This window comes from Herpailurus yagouaroundi, unplaced genomic scaffold, assembly GCF_014898765.1.
Source record: "Herpailurus yagouaroundi ecotype Mexico unplaced genomic scaffold, PumYag 184, whole genome shotgun sequence".
NCBI classification, from domain to species: domain Eukaryota; kingdom Metazoa; phylum Chordata; class Mammalia; order Carnivora; family Felidae; genus Herpailurus; species Herpailurus yagouaroundi.
This window is the reverse complement of record NW_024412415.1, coordinates 36,236,175-36,253,866: the sequence shown is the minus strand read 5'-3', so window position 1 is coordinate 36,253,866 and position 17,692 is coordinate 36,236,175. Positions and strand designations below refer to the sequence as shown.

General features: G+C 49.9%; 2 protein-coding genes across 12 annotated transcripts in view; one reads left to right on the top strand and one right to left on the bottom strand.

Moving 5' to 3' along the window:
- MYO9A (myosin IXA) overlaps nucleotides 1–5,331 on the top strand; it is a 293,601-nt gene extending 288,270 nt beyond the window's left edge. For all 9 annotated transcript variants that reach the window (XM_040493142.1, XM_040493145.1, XM_040493146.1 and 6 more), the window contains one exon: nucleotides 610–5,331. In XM_040493142.1, the coding sequence (XP_040349076.1) occupies nucleotides 610–1,073 (464 nt within the window). In that variant the 3' untranslated portion in view covers nucleotides 1,074–5,331. The remainder of the gene's footprint in view (nucleotides 1–609) is intronic.
- Nucleotides 5,332–8,891: 3,560 nt separating this feature from the next.
- Nucleotides 8,892–15,531, bottom strand: NR2E3 (nuclear receptor subfamily 2 group E member 3). 3 transcript variants are annotated; one of them, XM_040493137.1, is made up of 8 exons: nucleotides 15,031–15,531; nucleotides 14,367–14,493; nucleotides 14,073–14,176; nucleotides 13,733–13,981; nucleotides 13,438–13,655; nucleotides 12,306–12,552; nucleotides 11,936–12,041; nucleotides 8,892–9,612 (listed from the first exon to the last, which is right to left on the bottom strand). In XM_040493137.1, the coding sequence occupies exons 1-8, from the start codon at nucleotides 15,122–15,124 to the stop codon at nucleotides 9,480–9,482; spliced, it is 1,278 nt and encodes a 425-aa protein (XP_040349071.1). In that variant the 5' UTR covers nucleotides 15,125–15,531; the 3' UTR covers nucleotides 8,892–9,479. The 3 variants fall into 3 exon arrangements, with proteins under 3 accessions (XP_040349071.1, XP_040349072.1, XP_040349073.1); XM_040493138.1 differs by having other exon boundaries at nucleotides 13,438–13,634; nucleotides 15,031–15,529; XM_040493139.1 differs by having other exon boundaries at nucleotides 13,438–13,613; nucleotides 15,031–15,520.
- Nucleotides 15,532–17,692: the final 2,161 nt, after the last annotated feature.

The following is a 17,692-nucleotide window of genomic DNA, read 5'->3' as shown; positions in this document are numbered from 1 at the left end:
TTCCCAAGCTAATAAGACAAAATCCCTTTCAAGAATGCCTAACCTTATGTGAGAAGGTGACAAAGTCCTAAGGAGTTAAATATGTACTAATCTTTGTGAAACTTCCATTATATACTGTTCATTACACCAAGCCTTTAATGCAATGCAGCTTTTTGTCAATTTAATGTTTTCTCCTCGATTTACCACAGAGAAAAACCCATAGTAACAACACATGTCGTCTTACCCATGATCCATGTTCCAGAGGTAGTTACAGGCATTGTGCCCTGCTGAGAGATGGGGTTATACCAAAGGAGGTATTTAACCACCTGGCATGTCTCAGGGAGACGAAGAATTACTACATACCCTGGCAGTTTTTTAAATGATAGTGACAGTTGTAGGCCTCTCCTAATGGCATAGTCGAACTCCAGACTTCTTGGGGTTGATTCTGAAATGACCTACATAGAAATGGATAGCTTCTCAAGTTGTGACTGTGCACAAAGTAGGTCAGCTTGGACCCTTCAGACCTCAGCCCACCCAATTTCACATGGGAATGATGAAACTGATTCATTATGGAATGATTTGCTTTAGAGAAAATTGTCATTTATAGCTTTGATCTCTTCTTTGAATTAGAGAGAAGCTTAGCCCTTAGCTCCCTGAAGGCAGCTGGCAAGTCTGAATCTTCAAGCAAGTTCCGAAAGCAGCTAAAAAAGCAGGAAGACTCTTTGGATTCAGTGGACTCTTCAGTCTCTACTTTATGTTCATCTAGCACTGCATCTTCTCATGGGACCAGAAAACGATTTCAGATTTATTCTAAATCTCCATTCTACCGAGCTGCCTCAGCTGGGGAGGTCCTGGGAATGGAAGGGCCACTGGGCCAGAGCAGATCCCTGGAAGACAGGCCTCAATTCATCAGCAGAGGAACCTTCAACCCTGAAAAGGGCAAACAAAAATTAAAGAATGTGAAAAACTCACCTCAGAAAACCAAAGAGACCCCAGAAGGGACAGTCTTGTCTGGCCGCAGGAAAACTGTGGACCCAGACTGCAGCTCCACCCAACAGCTAGCACTCTTTGGAAATAACGAGTTTATGGTCTGAACTGGCAGCTGTATGTCCCGTCATGGCTACAGAGTGGTAAACACACCTCCTCTTCGGGGCCTCTTCTCATCACCTTGTCCACAATAGTCCATCCTAATTGTGGTCCTGCCTCTTGCCCAAGCATACAACTGAGAACTTGTGTGCTAATTTCCTGGGCCTCCTGCAGAAGCAGAAAAGCCCCTTTGAAGCCTGCTGGGGATGGTGCCAGCTGTGCCTTGGCTGCTGTATTTGACTGGAGATTCCACCAAACAGAGCCACCAAGGGCCTGGGGATTTGGGCCAGTTGTGAGGTCTTTGTAGTTGCCTCTCCTCCGTCTTCTTTTCCTTCCCAGATGTGGGTGTTGAACTGGAGGGGACATGGTGGGCCTGAGGGACCCGCTGATTTCTGACATTGAAAGAAAACATATAAATCTTTCTTAACCATGAAAGCAAAAGCCTTTGGGTTTATTTTGGGATAGTTAGGAGCTTGAGCAGAATATAATTTTTTTCCAAGGATTTATAAACAAAAAGCCTAAGCCCTCTATTTTAAGATTTTTGAGAAACACTCCATGTTATATTTTGGGGAAAGTAAAAAAGTAATTGTTTCCATGAAGCCATCAGAGCATGCCTCAGACATCTGGTTACACAATGAAGAAGAGAGTACATGTTTTGTTTTTTGATGATGTTCAGTGTCATAATAATCAATGCTGGTTTCACTCCTGGTTAGTTCTTGCCAAACATACTGCATGGGCTCAAGTTTCAGTAGCCTACTTTTCTCATATTTCCTGGTCCTAGGATTAGGTTCCTCTGATTTTTTTTAAAAGTCTCATCAGAGACATGGTGATCCCTAAACATGAGGGTTTCATCCTAATCCACCCAGGCCTTTCTCTTCATATAGATTAAATTGAAGATCACAAACAAACCTGTTCATTTGCTGGTGGATTTCCACCATAAACTCAGACAAATAATGTGACCATTTAATCACGTCTCCCAAAACATTTATACACAACACTGCATGAATAAGTGTTAACAGAAAGCTGCCAAAAAATAAAAAAGTTTTTAATATAACCATCTAACTATTATCTTCTTTTCCTCAGACCATCAGTATTAAATAGATGAAAGAAAAATCAAGGACTACTTGAAGCTATTTTTGTTAATATTCTGGTTACTGAAGTTTACTGTAAATATATATGTATAGTATGCATATTTCTTTTTAACTTTATGCTTCCCTCCTTCCCATGGAGTTTCTTCCCACAGATTAGGGGCCATTGGATAGGGGTGAGAGCCACTATCCCTGGGTTGAGGGAAAAATCAAACCATCTTTTTCACCACTGGGTGTCTCCACACACCTGAGCTATAATAATAGTATTTTAAGCTTCTTAGCATTTGTGGGATTAGAAATCTGTTTTTGCTATTTATAATATATGGAAAATGAAACATGATACTCTTTCTTGAGATAAGTATGTGAAAATGTTTATTTTTAAAGTTACTAAATGCATCTTGTCTAACTACCACATGCACTGTTCTGAAAAAGAGCCTTTACCATCTGTAACCTGAATTTTGGTTATTCTTTCTTTTCATACTTCTTCAATTTGAAGTTATGGAAATATTTAGATTTTTGTTAAGGCAGAGTCTCTCCTGTTACACAACACTGAACCTCATGTCACTGCCTCAGTGGTTATTGTCAAGCCCCAGAGGTCGGACTTGGAACATCATTCTGAGTGGCAGCTAAAGGTAGCAGGAGTCTTACCTCTCCCTGGTTTGGTTTCAGAAATGAGCTAGGGAAAGGAATCTTTTTAAATCTCCAGAATGATGATGGCTGTGAGTAAATGTTAGATTTTATATCCCGCAAACATCTGCCACCTTGTTTGTGCCGAGGAGTAATAAATTTAAAGCCTTTAAAAATCTGAATTTTGGAGAATCTCCTAGAGGAAAACCCAGCCCCTCAGCGTGGTCATGTCCAAGTGGGATTGCTGGAGCCTCAGGGCCCCTTGCCGGGCCACACAGGTCTGCTTCAGGATTCCGGGGAGAGGAGTGTCCTCCTGGGCATTCACAGCTACTCTCCACTTGCTCCAGAACATTGGTTAAATACTATACAAAAAAGATATTACCCTTGTCGGATAGTCCTTTGGCCCTGAGGAACAGCCTGGAGGACACATCTCAGCATATGTTCTCCCTTCTAAATCTTTGCGGATTTTGTTTGTTTGCAAAATAAGTTTTTGGCAGTTAAAAAAGAAACTACTCATTATAGGTAGGTCACTTTATAGGAACTAGGCAGTGGATGATAAGAGACTTTATAATTTTTCTCAGGGACCTGAAACCTGAACTTGGATAAAATTAAATAAAAAATACTTGCTTTTCAGTTGCTAGATTTGTGGATTTCTAGTTATTTAACAGACTGCCAGAATGGAGGATGGTGGGGAGGAGAGATCCACACAAATGTTAAGAATGGAGAGCAGGTGTGGGACCCTCCCTTTGAAGGAAAGAAAGCTTTTCTTCTCGTAGGATAACAGGTGTTGCTGGCCTGATAAAGAGTTGAAGCCATAATTCTTAAAAGCTGTCAGAACCAAGTGCTGTATCTTCTTCCATCTGATCTTAACTGGTCCTCTCCATGGTTCAAGTTGTCACCACAAAGCGACGCTGTATTACAGTCACTTACAATGAAGATGTTAACCCTTAATATGTGTCAAAGTCATGCTTCCTATTGCTTCTCCTTTGCTTTTCTCTGCTCTCAGATGCCACAAACAAAATCCCTGCGTGGCATCAGTGGGGCAGCCCCCCATCTGGAGCCCGTACTCCAGAATACAGAGAAATTCTGTTCATATCACACATTCCCAGCCCCAAACAAAGCCCAGATTTTCACTTCTCCCCATTAAAGCCAACATATCCTTTATCATGGAAAATGTAATAAAAGCAGAGAAGTATAATTTTAGGGTTATGTTGTGTATCATTAAGTGAAGCAAATCTGTTCAACAGCAAGGATCAGGCAGGTGGCATGCTTAACACACTCTGTACTTCCTGCCATTTTATTTACTTTGCCACTCTGGCCTTCTGGAAACACAAAGGGAGATAGAGAGTTCCCAGTATGGGCCTTGCACAGACAGGGACCTGAAGAAGGGATGGGATACCAGACCCCTACCTTCTCATGCTTTGGAAACCTGGTGCAGCTCTTAACCCTGCTGGGAGGTTAGTGGAGACTTCCTTTGTTCCGTGACAGTAGGGTTGTTTTCACTGTCAAAGACCGAGGACGGGGGGCCTAGAAGAAAAGAGGAGCTCCGGCAAGGTTCTGCAGGCCCACTTCAGTGACCGTGGGCCACGATTTTTTAACTGTAACTAACGAATGTGTACCTTTTATAAGCACTTTGGTGAACTAGAGAAGAAAGTATTCTCAGGATGTGTTCAAAGCTAAGAGGGTTTTTATTTTAAAATGAAACAGTCCAGATGGCTTTCCTAATCCTCCTCTCTTCTCCCCTGTGGTGGGAGCTAGGCATGGGGCATGCGTCATTCTGTGTTGACAAATGTGTTATGTCTGTCCATATTTTGTGACAGTTCTCCAGCACTGTCCCCCAACAACACCATGCTAGGCTTGGTGGTAAAAGTCCCTGGTGTTTGAGGAAGTCCTCTGTTCTTCTGTGCCCCTAAAATATTTCTAACCACTTTTCTCTGGAACCACTCCCACATTTGATTTGGTGTTAAAGGAAACAGCAAGATGAAGAATGTGGAGATGGATCTATTTGGTCTTGTTGGTCTCTTGGCTAAAACTGTTTAAGGGGCCTATCACCTTGCTATCCATCTATATACTTAATGCCTGTTTATCAGCCCTCTTAGGTCATATAAAAGTTGCACCTTTTGAACCAAGTAATTGTATTTACTAGGGGAAAGGTGTGGATTACAGATTAGTATTATATTATTTTAATGGATTTAAAGTAATTTATAAGTATGCTGAGTGTAAATTTTTAAGACTATGTATTGTAAAAGGACATATCCTGTGAAATATATCATTTTACTGTTTAACAGAATAATTCTATAAAAAGAATGATTTATCTCACCCACGGAACTGATTACATTCCTGATGCAATCAACAGGCACTTTGTAATTTCCTTTTGGGTTGTTTTTTTTTTTTTTTTTTTTTTTTTTTTTGGAGGTGGGGGAGCAAGACATCATCTGTATGAAGTGCAGTTTGTGTCACTCAGAATATGCACTGTATAGCTACACAAAAGCAGCTTGATGAACAAATCACCCCGTGGCTCATTAAAGAACAAAGCTTCCAGAAGCAGCAATCCGTGTGGTTTGTTTTCTGACCATCCTGGCTCCCACCCTAACTCACTCCAGTCCCACTCCAGTGGTTTTTGTTTAAGGAAAGGACTGAGCAGTTGGCAAAGTACAGAAACAGTAATTACTGGAACTCAGCTGAATTCAAGTGAAGGGTGAGATTCAAGCTGTTAGTTTTCTGTAATGGATGCTAGCTGCCAGCTGTTAAGACTTCCATTTAATCAGCTCAGAGCTAGGTGGACAGCCAAGACCGCAAGTCTACATTTAGGATCCTCACCAAAAAGACTGTGAAGAAGTAGCAATATCTGCTGTGGGCCCAGGAATTCAAGCCTAGGTTGTGCTTTTTGTTCTGGCTGTGATTTGGAGAAAGTTGAGAGCCCTTTCTGGGTGTCAGTTTTCTCATCTGTAAATGAGTTCCCTTCCTCGGGTTTACTTCTCTGTATAACTCCTGCTGACTCTCAGGTGTCTGTGTAAAGGGAAGTTTACTGGAAATTTACGCCTCCCCCTTGAACTGGGTTAGATGTCTTGTATTCTCAACAGAGCCCAGTATTTGTGCCATCAAAAATCTGTTTGATTAAGCTTCTCAAGGCAAGAAGTGTGCCTATCTTGCTGACTCTTAGATCCCCAGCACCTAACAAAAAGTGCCCTTGCTTAGATACTGGATGAGCAACGTGAAGGAGATTGGGGGTTCCCAAATGCCAAACCAGGTCGAAGGTGAAATAGAAAATTGTTCAGTTTTTAGTTAGAATTCTGAGATCATCTTCCCATTTCTTTTTGCATTGTTTATATTTACATTTTTGCAATAAGTTTACATCAAAATGATAAGGATGGTGAATTGTTTCTTAAAATGTCTTTCGTTGGCCAAATAAAACCTAGAAATGCCATTAAAAAAATTTTTTTAATGTTTATTTCTGAGACAGAGAGAACATGAGTGGGGGCAGAGGCAGAGAGAGAGGGAGACACAGAATCCAAAGCAGGCTCCAGGCTCTGAGCTGTCAGCACAGAGTCCAACGTGGGGCTCGAACTCACACACCGTGAGATCATGACCTGAGCTGAGGTCGGTCGCTGAACCAACTGAGCCACCCAGGCGCCCCAAGAAATGCCATTTTTGAGACATCCCCTGTGATAGCTGAATCTACAACAAACCTCCCAATTATGAAGAAAGCAGAAAGGTGTAAGGAGACAAGTTCTAAAGAGACCAGAGCCTTGTGTTTTTGGTTTTTGGTTTTTGGTTTTTTTGTTTTTTTAATTGTTCTTCTATATTGGGTAGCAGTACAGTGTCTAAGAGCCAGGGACATAACCATGAAAGCAAATCAGACACATGTAATATCTGATTGTTGAGTCTGTGGGCATCTCGGATTCCTATCTGAGTATGTCTCCTCCCAGTTCTGGGTGGCCATTTATCCATTCATCCAACAAATATTTGCTGAGCACCCATAAACACTGTCCCAGGTATTTGGGGTAAATTGGTACAAACAAAACAAAGCTCCCTAACCCTGTGGAGCTTGAATTTTGGGGGAAAACAATGTCCACAAGATGGAGACTAGTCATCCACAACACCTGGATTCCACAATCAGGTTATATTTATTAATTTGAATGGTGCTTCTTGGCATCTTTGGGTCTTTCTCTGCCTTTCTTACCATGAAAGTCCCTTAAGGGTGCAGGAGGATGAGTGTCCCTCCAATCTGCAAACTGCAGTTGAAAAGAAAGGCCCAGATAGGGCCACAGAGACTACCTCCATGTGCTTCATAACCAAAGACATTTCTAGATTTGAGGGCAAAAAAGCTTTCACAGTATCCTCTTCCCTAGCAACAGCCCTAAATGCAATGAAGGAGAGCTCTTTTCCATCCAAATTTCAGTGGGGCCAATTTACAGCAAAATGTTGAGTAAATCCTTGAGATCAACTAAGTTCTATATTGTATTAGGAAAACAAGAGCCACTCAGTGTATTTCAGGTGAGAAGGATTTAAAAAGGAATCAGGGTTAAGTTTAACAATAAACATTGGAAGGACTGGGAAAACAAAGATCAGAGAAGCTCCTGCAGAAGGTAGAGAAAGCCAACACAGATCTCAACCAAAAGATCCAAAGTTAAGAGCTTGCCTCGAAGCTACTGCAGTTCTAAGGAAGACTGCCTGAAACCTCCGTCTTCCCACACAGCTGGCTGCAACTGCCTCCAGAGAATAATGGCTTCCTCCTTTACCTTCCTAGGCCCCTGTGAGTGCCTGCCTTTCCTGAGGGAGCCTTAGGCAAAGGGATCCTGGGAAATGTAGTTCCTGGCATCTCCGCAACCAAGACAAGACCTGGGGGGGGGGGGTGGTATTGATGCCGGTTGCCAGCAGATAATTCAGTTTATGTAGCTCCTCTAATTCTCCATGACTTCCTCCTGGAGATCTCACTCTCTCCCAATATAGAATTGCTGTGCTCACACATCCCAGACACCAGCCTGTGAACTTCAACAGGCCACCTCCGCACTCCTTTATGTTCTCAGGAGCATGACTACAGGGTACATGTCCGGGGCGTATCTGGTCGTATTTCACCCTTGTGTCTTGCTACAGTGCCTTTGCTCGGACTTTCTGTTTGCAGGCCTTTTAAACCCTATGGTTAAAACTTTTGATAAGCAATTAGATAGTAAAATGACACTGTAGACATTAAATGGCCTGCATAACTGAGGCGTATCTGATGCTTTTAGAAGACCCAGAGTAGTTTGAGTGCTCAAGTGGGAAGGGCTTAAGCTGGGCAATATTTGCCATACTCTTTCCTCTCTGGGCACCGGCCTAGCTATTGTCATTTCCAGAGCAGAGTGTCCTGAACCACCTCCTTCCATCAAGGCAGGATATCTCTGCAAGCTAGAATTCATAACACAGGCCAAAGGGCAGGGAACCCCTAGGATTTCACATATTTCTCACATGACCTTTTCCTTCTTGACTTCAAGTATTTCTTCTGTGGGGACAGGAAATGCAACAGCGTTGTTCAGCGATTCCAGGAGTGGAGGGGTGTGGTGGGGCGGCAGTGCCGGAGTTCAGAGGAGTTGGGTCCCACTAAGGTTTGTGTTCCCTCCAAGCCTCAGGGTTTTCATTTATCAATGGGGATGATAGGTCCCTGTCCCGGAGCTAATGTGAGGATTAAATAACAGGGGCATTCAGCGTTTGGTTCGCTGCCTGGTATAAAGTAAAGCAAACTTTACTACCATTTTGTAGGTGTTCTGCGTCTGCCTTTGAAAAGGATGAGGCTTGGCTGAGCATTTCTCCCTAAGGAATTAAGAAGTGTTAGAGATTCCCCTTCCCCAAAAGTGCCTGTAGCTGCCTGGTTTTGAGTCAGATGGGCTCACCTTTGTTTCTAGAAGGGTGAGGAAGAACAGGAAGAGAAAGGCTGAGAGAGCCTGTGGGCTGGCGGGCCCCCATCTGGAGAGAGGCTGGCCTTTTTGCTCCTGTGGGAGTTTCTGAAGCTAGGCTTGAATTTGTTGCACCTGGACTCTGCCTTGGCATGGAAACCAGATGGAACACGAGTCTGTGCTCATTCCTTCCATGTCCTCAAAGGGAGAGCCTTTTCCACATGTGTTTTCTTTGTTGTTGTTGTTGTTCACTTTTTTATTGAGATTTAACATAATACAGTAAAGTACACAAATCTTAAGTGCATGGCTCAATTAATTTTTATGAATTAGTAGATTTGGGAAACCACTTCCTGGGTCAAAATAAAAACCATTTCTAGCATGCCAAAAGGCTCCCCTGGGTCCTTTCCCAGCCACCCACCTCCCTCCCCCTGAGGTAAGTACTATTCCAGGTTCTGTCACCATCCGTTAGTCTTGCCTGTTCTTGAACTTTGTATAAGCAGAATCTGTGCCTGGAAGGGTTCTTTGGTTCCACTTTTATGTCTGTGAAATTCATCCATGTTGTCACATGTGTTGGTAGTTCACTCTTCTTTATTGCTGTTTTCCGTTAAATGAATAGATCACGATTTATTAATCCGTCCTATTGCCAAAATACAGTTTGGGGCTATTAGGAATAAAGCTGCTATGAATATTCTTATAATCTCTTTTAGTGGACATTTCTGCCTGGTACGCGTGTACCTACAGGTGGAATTGCCGAGTCACAGGGCAAATGTTTGGCTTTGGTAGATTGTTTTCCAAAGTAGCGGTGCCCATGGTAGTTCCACGTCTCTCAGTTTTTGAACATATCACAGAGGAGCTTCTCCATTGGAGTATTCCCTATGGTCTTGCGGAAAAAGAGGAGCTCAACCCGTTCAGAAGTGATAAACCTCAAGGATGGGAGGAGCAGGAGCAATTTCCCAAACCTGAACGGGAGAGAGAACAACATCAGTTTTATCGGCAGCTTCTGAGCACGAGTCATGGGGGCGGTGGCATAAGAAAGCGTGCGTGAATATTGTTTATGTGTCAAGATTGGAAAGTGAGGAGTTATTTACATTAATACTATGTATGAATATGTCGATCACATATATGATTATTATGATAGCTGTGGTCAATACTATAGATATTTGAGTAAGAATATAAATTCCCCTGTGTAAGCCCGTTAGGATGATAGAGTAGCCGTTAGTGAAAGTGTTCTGACGTTGAAGCATCATTTTTGTGGTGAGATACTCCTCCAGAAGCAAAACAGCTGCAGTTTTCAGTAAGAACCATTTGCCAGGGCGAGGGTCCCCAGTGCAAAGAAGGAAGGTGGATGGCGAAGCTCCACAAGACAGACGGGAGGGATCAGCAGGGTTCAGTGCCCAACATCAAGGAGGCCGCTCCAAAGTGGGGCAGCTCCACCCTCAACTCCCACCATGGAGGTCTGTGGGAGGCCTTCCCTCATGGGCCAGGTATCCGTGGGACTTGTTCTGCCCACCCAACCCGAGGGCTTCCTTTCTCTTGCGGGCACCAAGTGGGTGGCACCCCGCAGTCCTGCCTCTCTCCCTTGCTCCTTCCCTTCTTGTTCATCTGAGTTGGGGAGTTTCAGGAAGAAGTAACTAGAAAGTCAAGTCGAGAAACTGTTTTTCACACTGCAGGAATTCATCCCCTAGGGGGTCTGAAATTAAATTCAGTGGGTCACCACAAGCCTTAAAAAAAAAAAAAAAGAAAGAAAGAAACGGAGTAAATCACCGTCTGCAAAGTAAGTGCAGGTACTTTTCGGTGGGACTTTGTTTCAGTGTCTGTGTGTGGACTGGGTTGTGATGGGAACTGTATTTCTTCCTGCCTATTGCAGTTTCTAAAAACTGAAATACACGGACTTAGAGAACCGAAAACCTCTCTGTCACTTCTGTCTGTAGTTGATATTGAACTGCTAAGAGGTGACGTAGGAAATCTTAATCAGAATTGGAAATCTGACACCAACCCAATATGCCGGGACATCTCTGGGAGCTGATCCCAGTAGAAAGTCTGGGAGGGCTACTGGATGTGTTGAGTGTCTGGGATGACTGTGCTTAGGACACTCTGTCGCACCTTAGGAACAGCTGTTTCTCCCCATGCTCATAGGCAGCAGAAATCTTTCTGGACAACCCCATATATATTCCTTGTATACTTTGACTCCTTTTAAAGGGAGGTTACCTCCTGACATCATTTCTCAGATCAGAGGTGATTTGAAGATGTTCATGTTCACCTAACTTCTTCAGAGACAGCCGCTGGGCACCCCAAAAGAATGCAGATAATAAGGTCTAAAATAGCCAGTAGATGCCTGGAGGTCAAGTGGCCCAATCTATGCCGAGGCTCCACTGCATCTACTGGTGTTGGATGAACGTGGCCCCTGCCCCCACGCTCCCCCAGCCACGCTCTCAGCCTGGAGCTCCTGCCCCCAAACCCAGCCAGGGCCGGGCCATCATCCGTGCACGTGGCTTAGCCCAGTGCATCCTGACAAGATGTTACCCTGCAGCTCCAACAGACCTGGTCATATTCCCTAAAAACTATCTCTGCCCGACGTCCCCTTTTATTTCTTGACTCCCTCTTCTGCCCGATAGCACCTCTTCTCTGGCTCCAAGTCCGACCCATTCTGACTCCTAGAGGCTCCTGCCACTGTCCTCTCCCTTCCACTCCCTATGGCCACTTTTGGAGAGCAGGACCCCAGGGACTCCCCCAGATGAGGTCAGCGTGCACCGCCCTCCCCGATCATATTCTCTGTACTCACTCCGGCTCTGTGCACAACACCCTTCTGCTCAAACACATACGGTGGCTCCGTCTGCCCGCCAAATCACATATGGCCTTTGGCTGACATTCAAGTCCTAGACAGGCTGGCCCCAGAGCACTGTTCTGGCCTAATCTCCCACCTCCTCACTTGGCAGCAACCTGGTACACCTTCCGAACTGGGCTCCTGTCCTAGATACCCACATAGATACATACATAGAGATACAGGTATCTGAACTTCAGTATCTGACTAGGGTGCTTCTCGTCTTCAGTGTGCTCACTGGGAGGGGGGGCTGGGCATCCTTGGAAGGCAGCAACTTTGTCTTATGCTCATTTTGGTCCCTACTCCTGGGGCCTGGCACACAGTGGATGTTGGATTCGGGCCGGATGAACTCAGACCTTTGGGCCATCTGATCAGTGCAGCCCAGAGATGATGTCAAAGCGGTGGGGGGAGGGTGAAGAGGAGAAGGGACAGGTGGGCAGGGAGGCACGCGCTCAGGTCACCTCACAGGCTGGCTGGGGTGGTGTGCCTTGCTGTGCTGGCTCAACATCACTTGGGACTGGTCCTGCAAGGCCTCCACGTGCTCAGGATCCTTCAGGCCTCGAGTTTCTGGAGAGAAACAAGCATCGGCAGTGAGCTCCTCTCCCAGCCTGCCCTCTGGTCCCTCTCCACCCCCCACAGTCAACCAGGGCCCTTAGGAGGGATGAGCCGGCCCCGTGCCTCTCTCCTCCTGCCCCCCAGGGAAGAAGCCTCCGCCCACCTGGGGCTATGTGGGGCCGTGGAAGCAGAGCGAGAGACAGAAGGAAATCACTGGCATTGTCGTTCTTTGACCCCAACCGCGTTTCTTTAAGGCCTGGGCAAAGACTGGGCTACCTGGTTTGAAGAGGACCAGGGCCTTCATGCAGGCGAACTCCGTGGGGTCCACCGCCAGCGCTCGGAAGCGCGAGATGGTTTCTTGCAGCACGCGGCTCTCCGCGCTGGCCAGTGCCAAGCGGCCCTGGGAGCTGCTGGCAGCGGAGGGCTCAGGTGTGGCCAGCAGCGGGCAGCTGTCCAGAGGCAGGGACCACTGTATGGCTCCGAGGAGGAAGAGTTCACTCCATGCCTCTTCCAGCAGGATCACCTGTGCTCAAGAAGCAGTGAGTGTGATGACTGAGAAACGACCTGTCCGGCTCAGCCTGCAACCTCCGCCACCTTCTCTGGGGCCCTAGGAAAGGAAGGGCTTGGTCCCGGATGCCCAGACCTTCTCCTGACCTCTGCCCGACACTGGCCAGGGGCCCAGAGTTCTAGGATTTGGTATGATCTGGCCCAGCTGCGTAGGCTCCAAGACACTATAGCCTCCACCCAGAGGCTCAGCTGGAACATTTGGGAAGTTCCGAGAGCCGAGGGAAGTTGGACCGCCTCGGGGGCACCCCCACAAGCATCCCAAGTTGAATGCGTTCAGCAGGCTTTGCCTGACTTCTGAGCCGCTCCTTGCAAACCACCGGCCAAGGACTCAGACCCTCAGTGTGCCTCCCTTCCTGGGTTTATCGTGACGCCTCTGCTTGCCCTTGAGACGCTCAGAGGGAAGTCCTACAGGTGAAGAGGTTAGGCGGAAACTGGAGCTCTGAGGTCAGAGGCACTCGTGCTCCCGGGGAGCCCAGAGTCACCCGCTTACGCCGCTGATGGGAGGGCAGACTGCCCTGTCACACAGAGGGACTGTAGGACCTGAGGGTATGTCTAGGGGGAGAGAGGACCCAGGGGGCCATAGGCATTGCCTTCAAATCCCTGGTCTCTGCGTCACCTCCTCGCTGCACGTCCCACCATCATCTCTGCCCAGAGATGTGAGCGCCCCCAACGGTCACGTCCCTGAGACGCGTATCCCTGACCAACACGGACCCAGAGACATGTGCCCCCACACCGTCACCACCATCCCCAGGTTTCAGGCCCCCCCACCCCCAACCATCGCCTGCACGACGGTGTATGTGCCCCCAACCCGGCTGACCCAAGTGCATCCCGACACGTGTACCTGATCCCGGAAGGGCAGGTTGGAGAACACGGGCAGGTTCTTGGCCCACTTGACGGCCATAAAGAGAAGGCGAGCCGATGTCTCATGGATGCTGTCCAGGCCACACGGGGATGAGGAGGAGTATGGGGATGAGGGAAACTCGGGATCATTGCTGGTGACATCAATATTCTCATCGGCTGTTGGAGGAGGAGGCTGCTCTGTGGCAGGGGCAGGGGGCGCTCAGGGCCACAGGGGTGAGGCTAAAGCCTGCTGCGGCAGCACCCAGCAGCCAGCACCCAGCCGTCCCCCCACTTACCGTCCTCTGGCTCCAGCTTAGCACACGTTTCGGCCGTTATAAGGCTGGCCATGAAGTGGTGGTGACCTGGAGGTGTGAGGGCCCCGGGCCCCAGGGCTCTGGCTGCAGAAACAGGTGTGGGGCCCCGTGGACTGGGCCCTGCTGGGGCCAGGGGGGCCCCCAGGGGCTCCAGCCGGCGCTCCGGATCTGACTCCATGCTGGCCAGCCGGACCTGGGCTGTGCTTCGCGGCTGGCGTTCATTCTGCACAGCTGGGGAGGCAGGAAGGGTCAGGACCCCCCATCAGTCCTGTGCCCCCGTCTCTATTGTCATATAGCTCTCCGGGCCGGCTCCCCAACTCACCATCCTGGTTCATGCCCTCCTGCAAGCACTTCTTCAGCCGGCAGGCCTGGCACTGGTTCCGGTGGGCCTTGTCCACCGGGCACATCCCTGCCCCCACCTGGCACCTGCAGGAGGAGGTGAGCCCCAGGGTGTCAGTGCCCCACCCAGGCCCTGGACTTGGCTTTGGGACACGTTTCCTCCAGTCCCTTCGTCCCTGGACATCCTCCACCCCTCCCCGGGCCCCCCAAACCCCCCCCCCCCCCCCCCCCCCCCGCAGGGCTCACCCCGGTGGGGATCCTGCCCCGCCCCCCTCACCGGTAGATGAGCCTCCGCCTCACGCTCCTCTTGAAGAAGCCACTGCAGCCGTTGCAGGCGTAGATGCCATAGTGCTTCCCGCTGCTGCTGTCACCACACACGCGACACTGGAGCGAGGGGCCCATGCCTGAGGGGCAGGGGCAGGGCTGGGTCACACCCCTCCCTCCCACCTTCTCTGGGAGCCCTCCCCGCCTCCTTCCCTTTCCGGTCCCCACCCACATTTAAACACACTGGCACTCTCTCCTCCTTTACCTACACACCCCCCCACCCCCCCAGCCAGCTTCTGCCCTCCCACCGCCTCCTCCGGGGGGGCCAGTGGGCTCCAAGAGCACACTCTCTGCCTCCACTGCCCCGGCTCCCATCCCTTCTCTGCAGGTGACTTCAGGCTCTGGCATCCCACAGAAACGTTCCTGACCACATCCCTGGGAGCTCGGCTGCCACACCCCAAGGCTGCTTCTCCCTCTTTTCCCATCAGTTCAGCTGTCCCATCCCGACTCTGCTGACTGCCTCCCACCCCCCTCTTTCTAGGATTCTGGGTTTGCTGGCCTGTCCCCTCACTCTTGCCCACAGACCTTGGGGCTCTTTTTCGTGGTCTCTGCAAATCTCAGGTCCTCCACGCTCCGCTCCCCCAAGGGCCCAGATGCTGCCTCCAGGAAAGCCATACCTGCCGGCTCCTCTCCCAGGCCCCATGTGCCTGGAGACTCCTTCCGGGAAGCAGCCGCAGTGGCTGGCACAGCTGCAGCCATGTTGGCACTCATCCGCAGGCAGTGGGCCTGGTGCTAGCGGGTCCCCCGCTTCCTGCCTGAGGGAGGCCTCCAGAGGGGGCACAGCCGTGCTCCCCCTCTTTCCACCTCTGTCCCTCTCTTGGTGCCCCCGTCTCTCTTCTATTTCGACTTCTCTGTCTCCCTGGCCCTGGTGGTCTCCCTCTGTCTTTGTCTCCCTCCCAAGTCTTTCCTCTCTGTTCTGTCTGTCTGTCTGTCTGAACTCAGGAGCTGCCCCAACTTCCCCTCACAGCAGCGGCTCTGGATCTAGGAGATTTCTCCCAGGGCAGCACTGGATGCAGCTTATGATCCTCTTAATCTTTACTGTCTCCACAGGGGATCAACCAGCCACACCTGCAGCGTCACCAAGGTGCCCGCTGAGCCCGTCGATCTTGCTGCCCCCACACCAGCCCCCAGGCTGCCCAGGGTCCCCTGGTCCCTTCCCCTCTGTGCCCTCAACCTGCTCGCCGTTCAATGCCAAATCTTGAAGGGAAGTGTGGACTCCAGGTCCCCTAGGACTTTAAACCTCTTGGAGCTGCTTGGCATGTGTCTGGGAGCAAGTGTGTGTCTGGGAGGTGTGTGTGCGTCTGTGTGTCTGTATGCTTCCATGTGTGTGGCACTCACTGTGGCTCCAGCTTTCCACCCTCATGGTTCCCACCCAAGCCCTCGATGAGGGACTGCTTACGGCCCAGAATTTGAGGGTCTCGGGCCCCCTAGAAGGGGGCTCTCCACACGTCCAGCACAGAGGTGGCTCCCGTCACGCATGGGAATGGCTCTAATGCAGGGTCTGAGGCTGGCCTAGAGGCAGGGAGGCCTGAGGCCCAAGGTGGAGAGTCTCCTTCAGGTCTGTGAGGAGCAGAAGAGGAGCCGTAAACATTTTCCTCACCCTCCCGGGGAGCAGGGCCTGCAGGATGGGAGGTGTGAAGACACAGCTCCTGAGCCTGGCAATGGCGTCTCGGGTGGCCTCTCCTCCTTTCCGACTTGGCCTCACGGTCCTAGGCAGGCTGGCCTCCCTGCTGTCCCCAGATCCAGGCTTCCCAGCTCGAGCCCAGTGTGGTTCTGAGGTGAGGAGATGGAAGGAGGGGTCTGCGCCTCTGTGAACCAAGCCTGGGGTTCAGAAGGAACGTGGAGAGAGCCCAGACAGAGCCAGATGTAACCCCTGCTCCCGCACAGGCCAGCCATACGTCCCTGAGCGAGGGATCTAGGCTTTCTGAGCTTCAGATTCCTCGTCTGTGAAAACAGGTGACTAAACTACCTGTCTTGCAGTGTAGTGGGGAAACCAAGAGAATTCCCAACATGTTTCAGTGCCTGGTACTCAATAAGAGCATAATAAATGATGGGGGCTGTTATTATTATGATTTCTCTGAGGAGATCACAGAGCAATCCCCAGGAAATAGCCTTTCCTGTCCCCTGTCCCCACGTCCATTCTTGCCTCCTTCCTGGGATAGAGCAGAGAGCCCTGCATTGGTCTGGAGGGGACCACCCGTCCTCAGCAGACCTGCTCACCTCTGGGGCTTAGAGCCCAAGGGGAAGGGGGACAGTGAGAAGTTTCTGGAAGGATCATGGAGTGAAGGGGATGGGGGCGGGGGGGCGCGGCCCTTATATATGTGGGGTTAACCCTCACTGTGACAGAGAAGCACTACTGGGGATTTGGGAAGTCAGCTCGAGGGGCTTTGCAGGGTAATCCGCTTTCCCAGGCCTCAGAAGATCGAGGCCACCAGGCCGAGGCCCCACACCTGACCTCCTCTGCCTCTGTGCTCACCTGCACCCCTTCCTGGCAGGCAGCCCTCAGGGCCCTCTACTGCACAGTCCGCAGCTCCACCTAACCTCCAAAGCCACGGGCATCTCCCTTGAACTTGATTGACTGGTCTCCCCTTTGGAAAGCTTGTCTCTCCCACTCCGGAGCATGTCTTTACCATCGCCCTCTGCACCCTGAATGGTCATCACTCAGGGCGCCCCAAAGCACGCCCCAGCCGACCTTTTCACCTTGTCCTTGGGTGATGATCTTGCATGCCTGTGCAGCTTCCACGACCCCATCACACCTGCCTGGATCTGGGCCAGAGCTTCCACCCACAGACCCACTCAGAGTTCAGGTGTGGAGACCGACTCCACACGCCCCAACGGGCTCATACCCGGCTCGTCGTCCATAGAGACGGTCACCGAAGGCCCTGGATTGAGGGCCTGCCCTGATCAGGCATGCGCAGGGAGGAAAGCACCCTAGGCTGAGCTGAGGACCTTTGACCCTGGAGGTCGGGGCCAAGGAAGAGCCCCTGGGAAAATCAGGACAGCGTGGGGCATGGGGGCCAGGGAAGGGGAGGATTTGAGGGTGGATGGATGGCCAAGTGTCCTGTGATGTTTTTGCACCGGCGCTAGTGAGAAGGAGACAGCGAGCAAGAAGAGTGCTTGCACAAATGCTTGCAATATCCTATCCAACACTCGCAGCAACCTTCAACCCAGAGGTGAGGAAACTGAGTCTCAGAGAGGTTAAGCAAACTGCTTCAGGCCACACAGCGGCAGAATGGTAGAGGAGCCTGGGGAAGGAGACAGGGCTCTCAAACCGGTGTC

Excerpts from the sequence above, each read along its gene's own strand:
- NR2E3 (XM_040493137.1), bottom strand. The coding sequence starts at position 15,124 with ATGAGTGCCAACATGGCTGCAGCTGTGCCAGCCACTGCGGCTGCTTCC. Across the intron at positions 14,177-14,366 it reads AGGCGGAGGCTCATCTACCG|GTGCCAGGTGGGGGCAGGGA; the intron begins GTGAGGGGGGCG and ends CTCCTCCTGCAG. Across the intron at positions 12,042-12,305 it reads CCTGGTCCTCTTCAAACCAG|AAACTCGAGGCCTGAAGGAT; the intron begins GTAGCCCAGTCT and ends GTTTCTCTCCAG.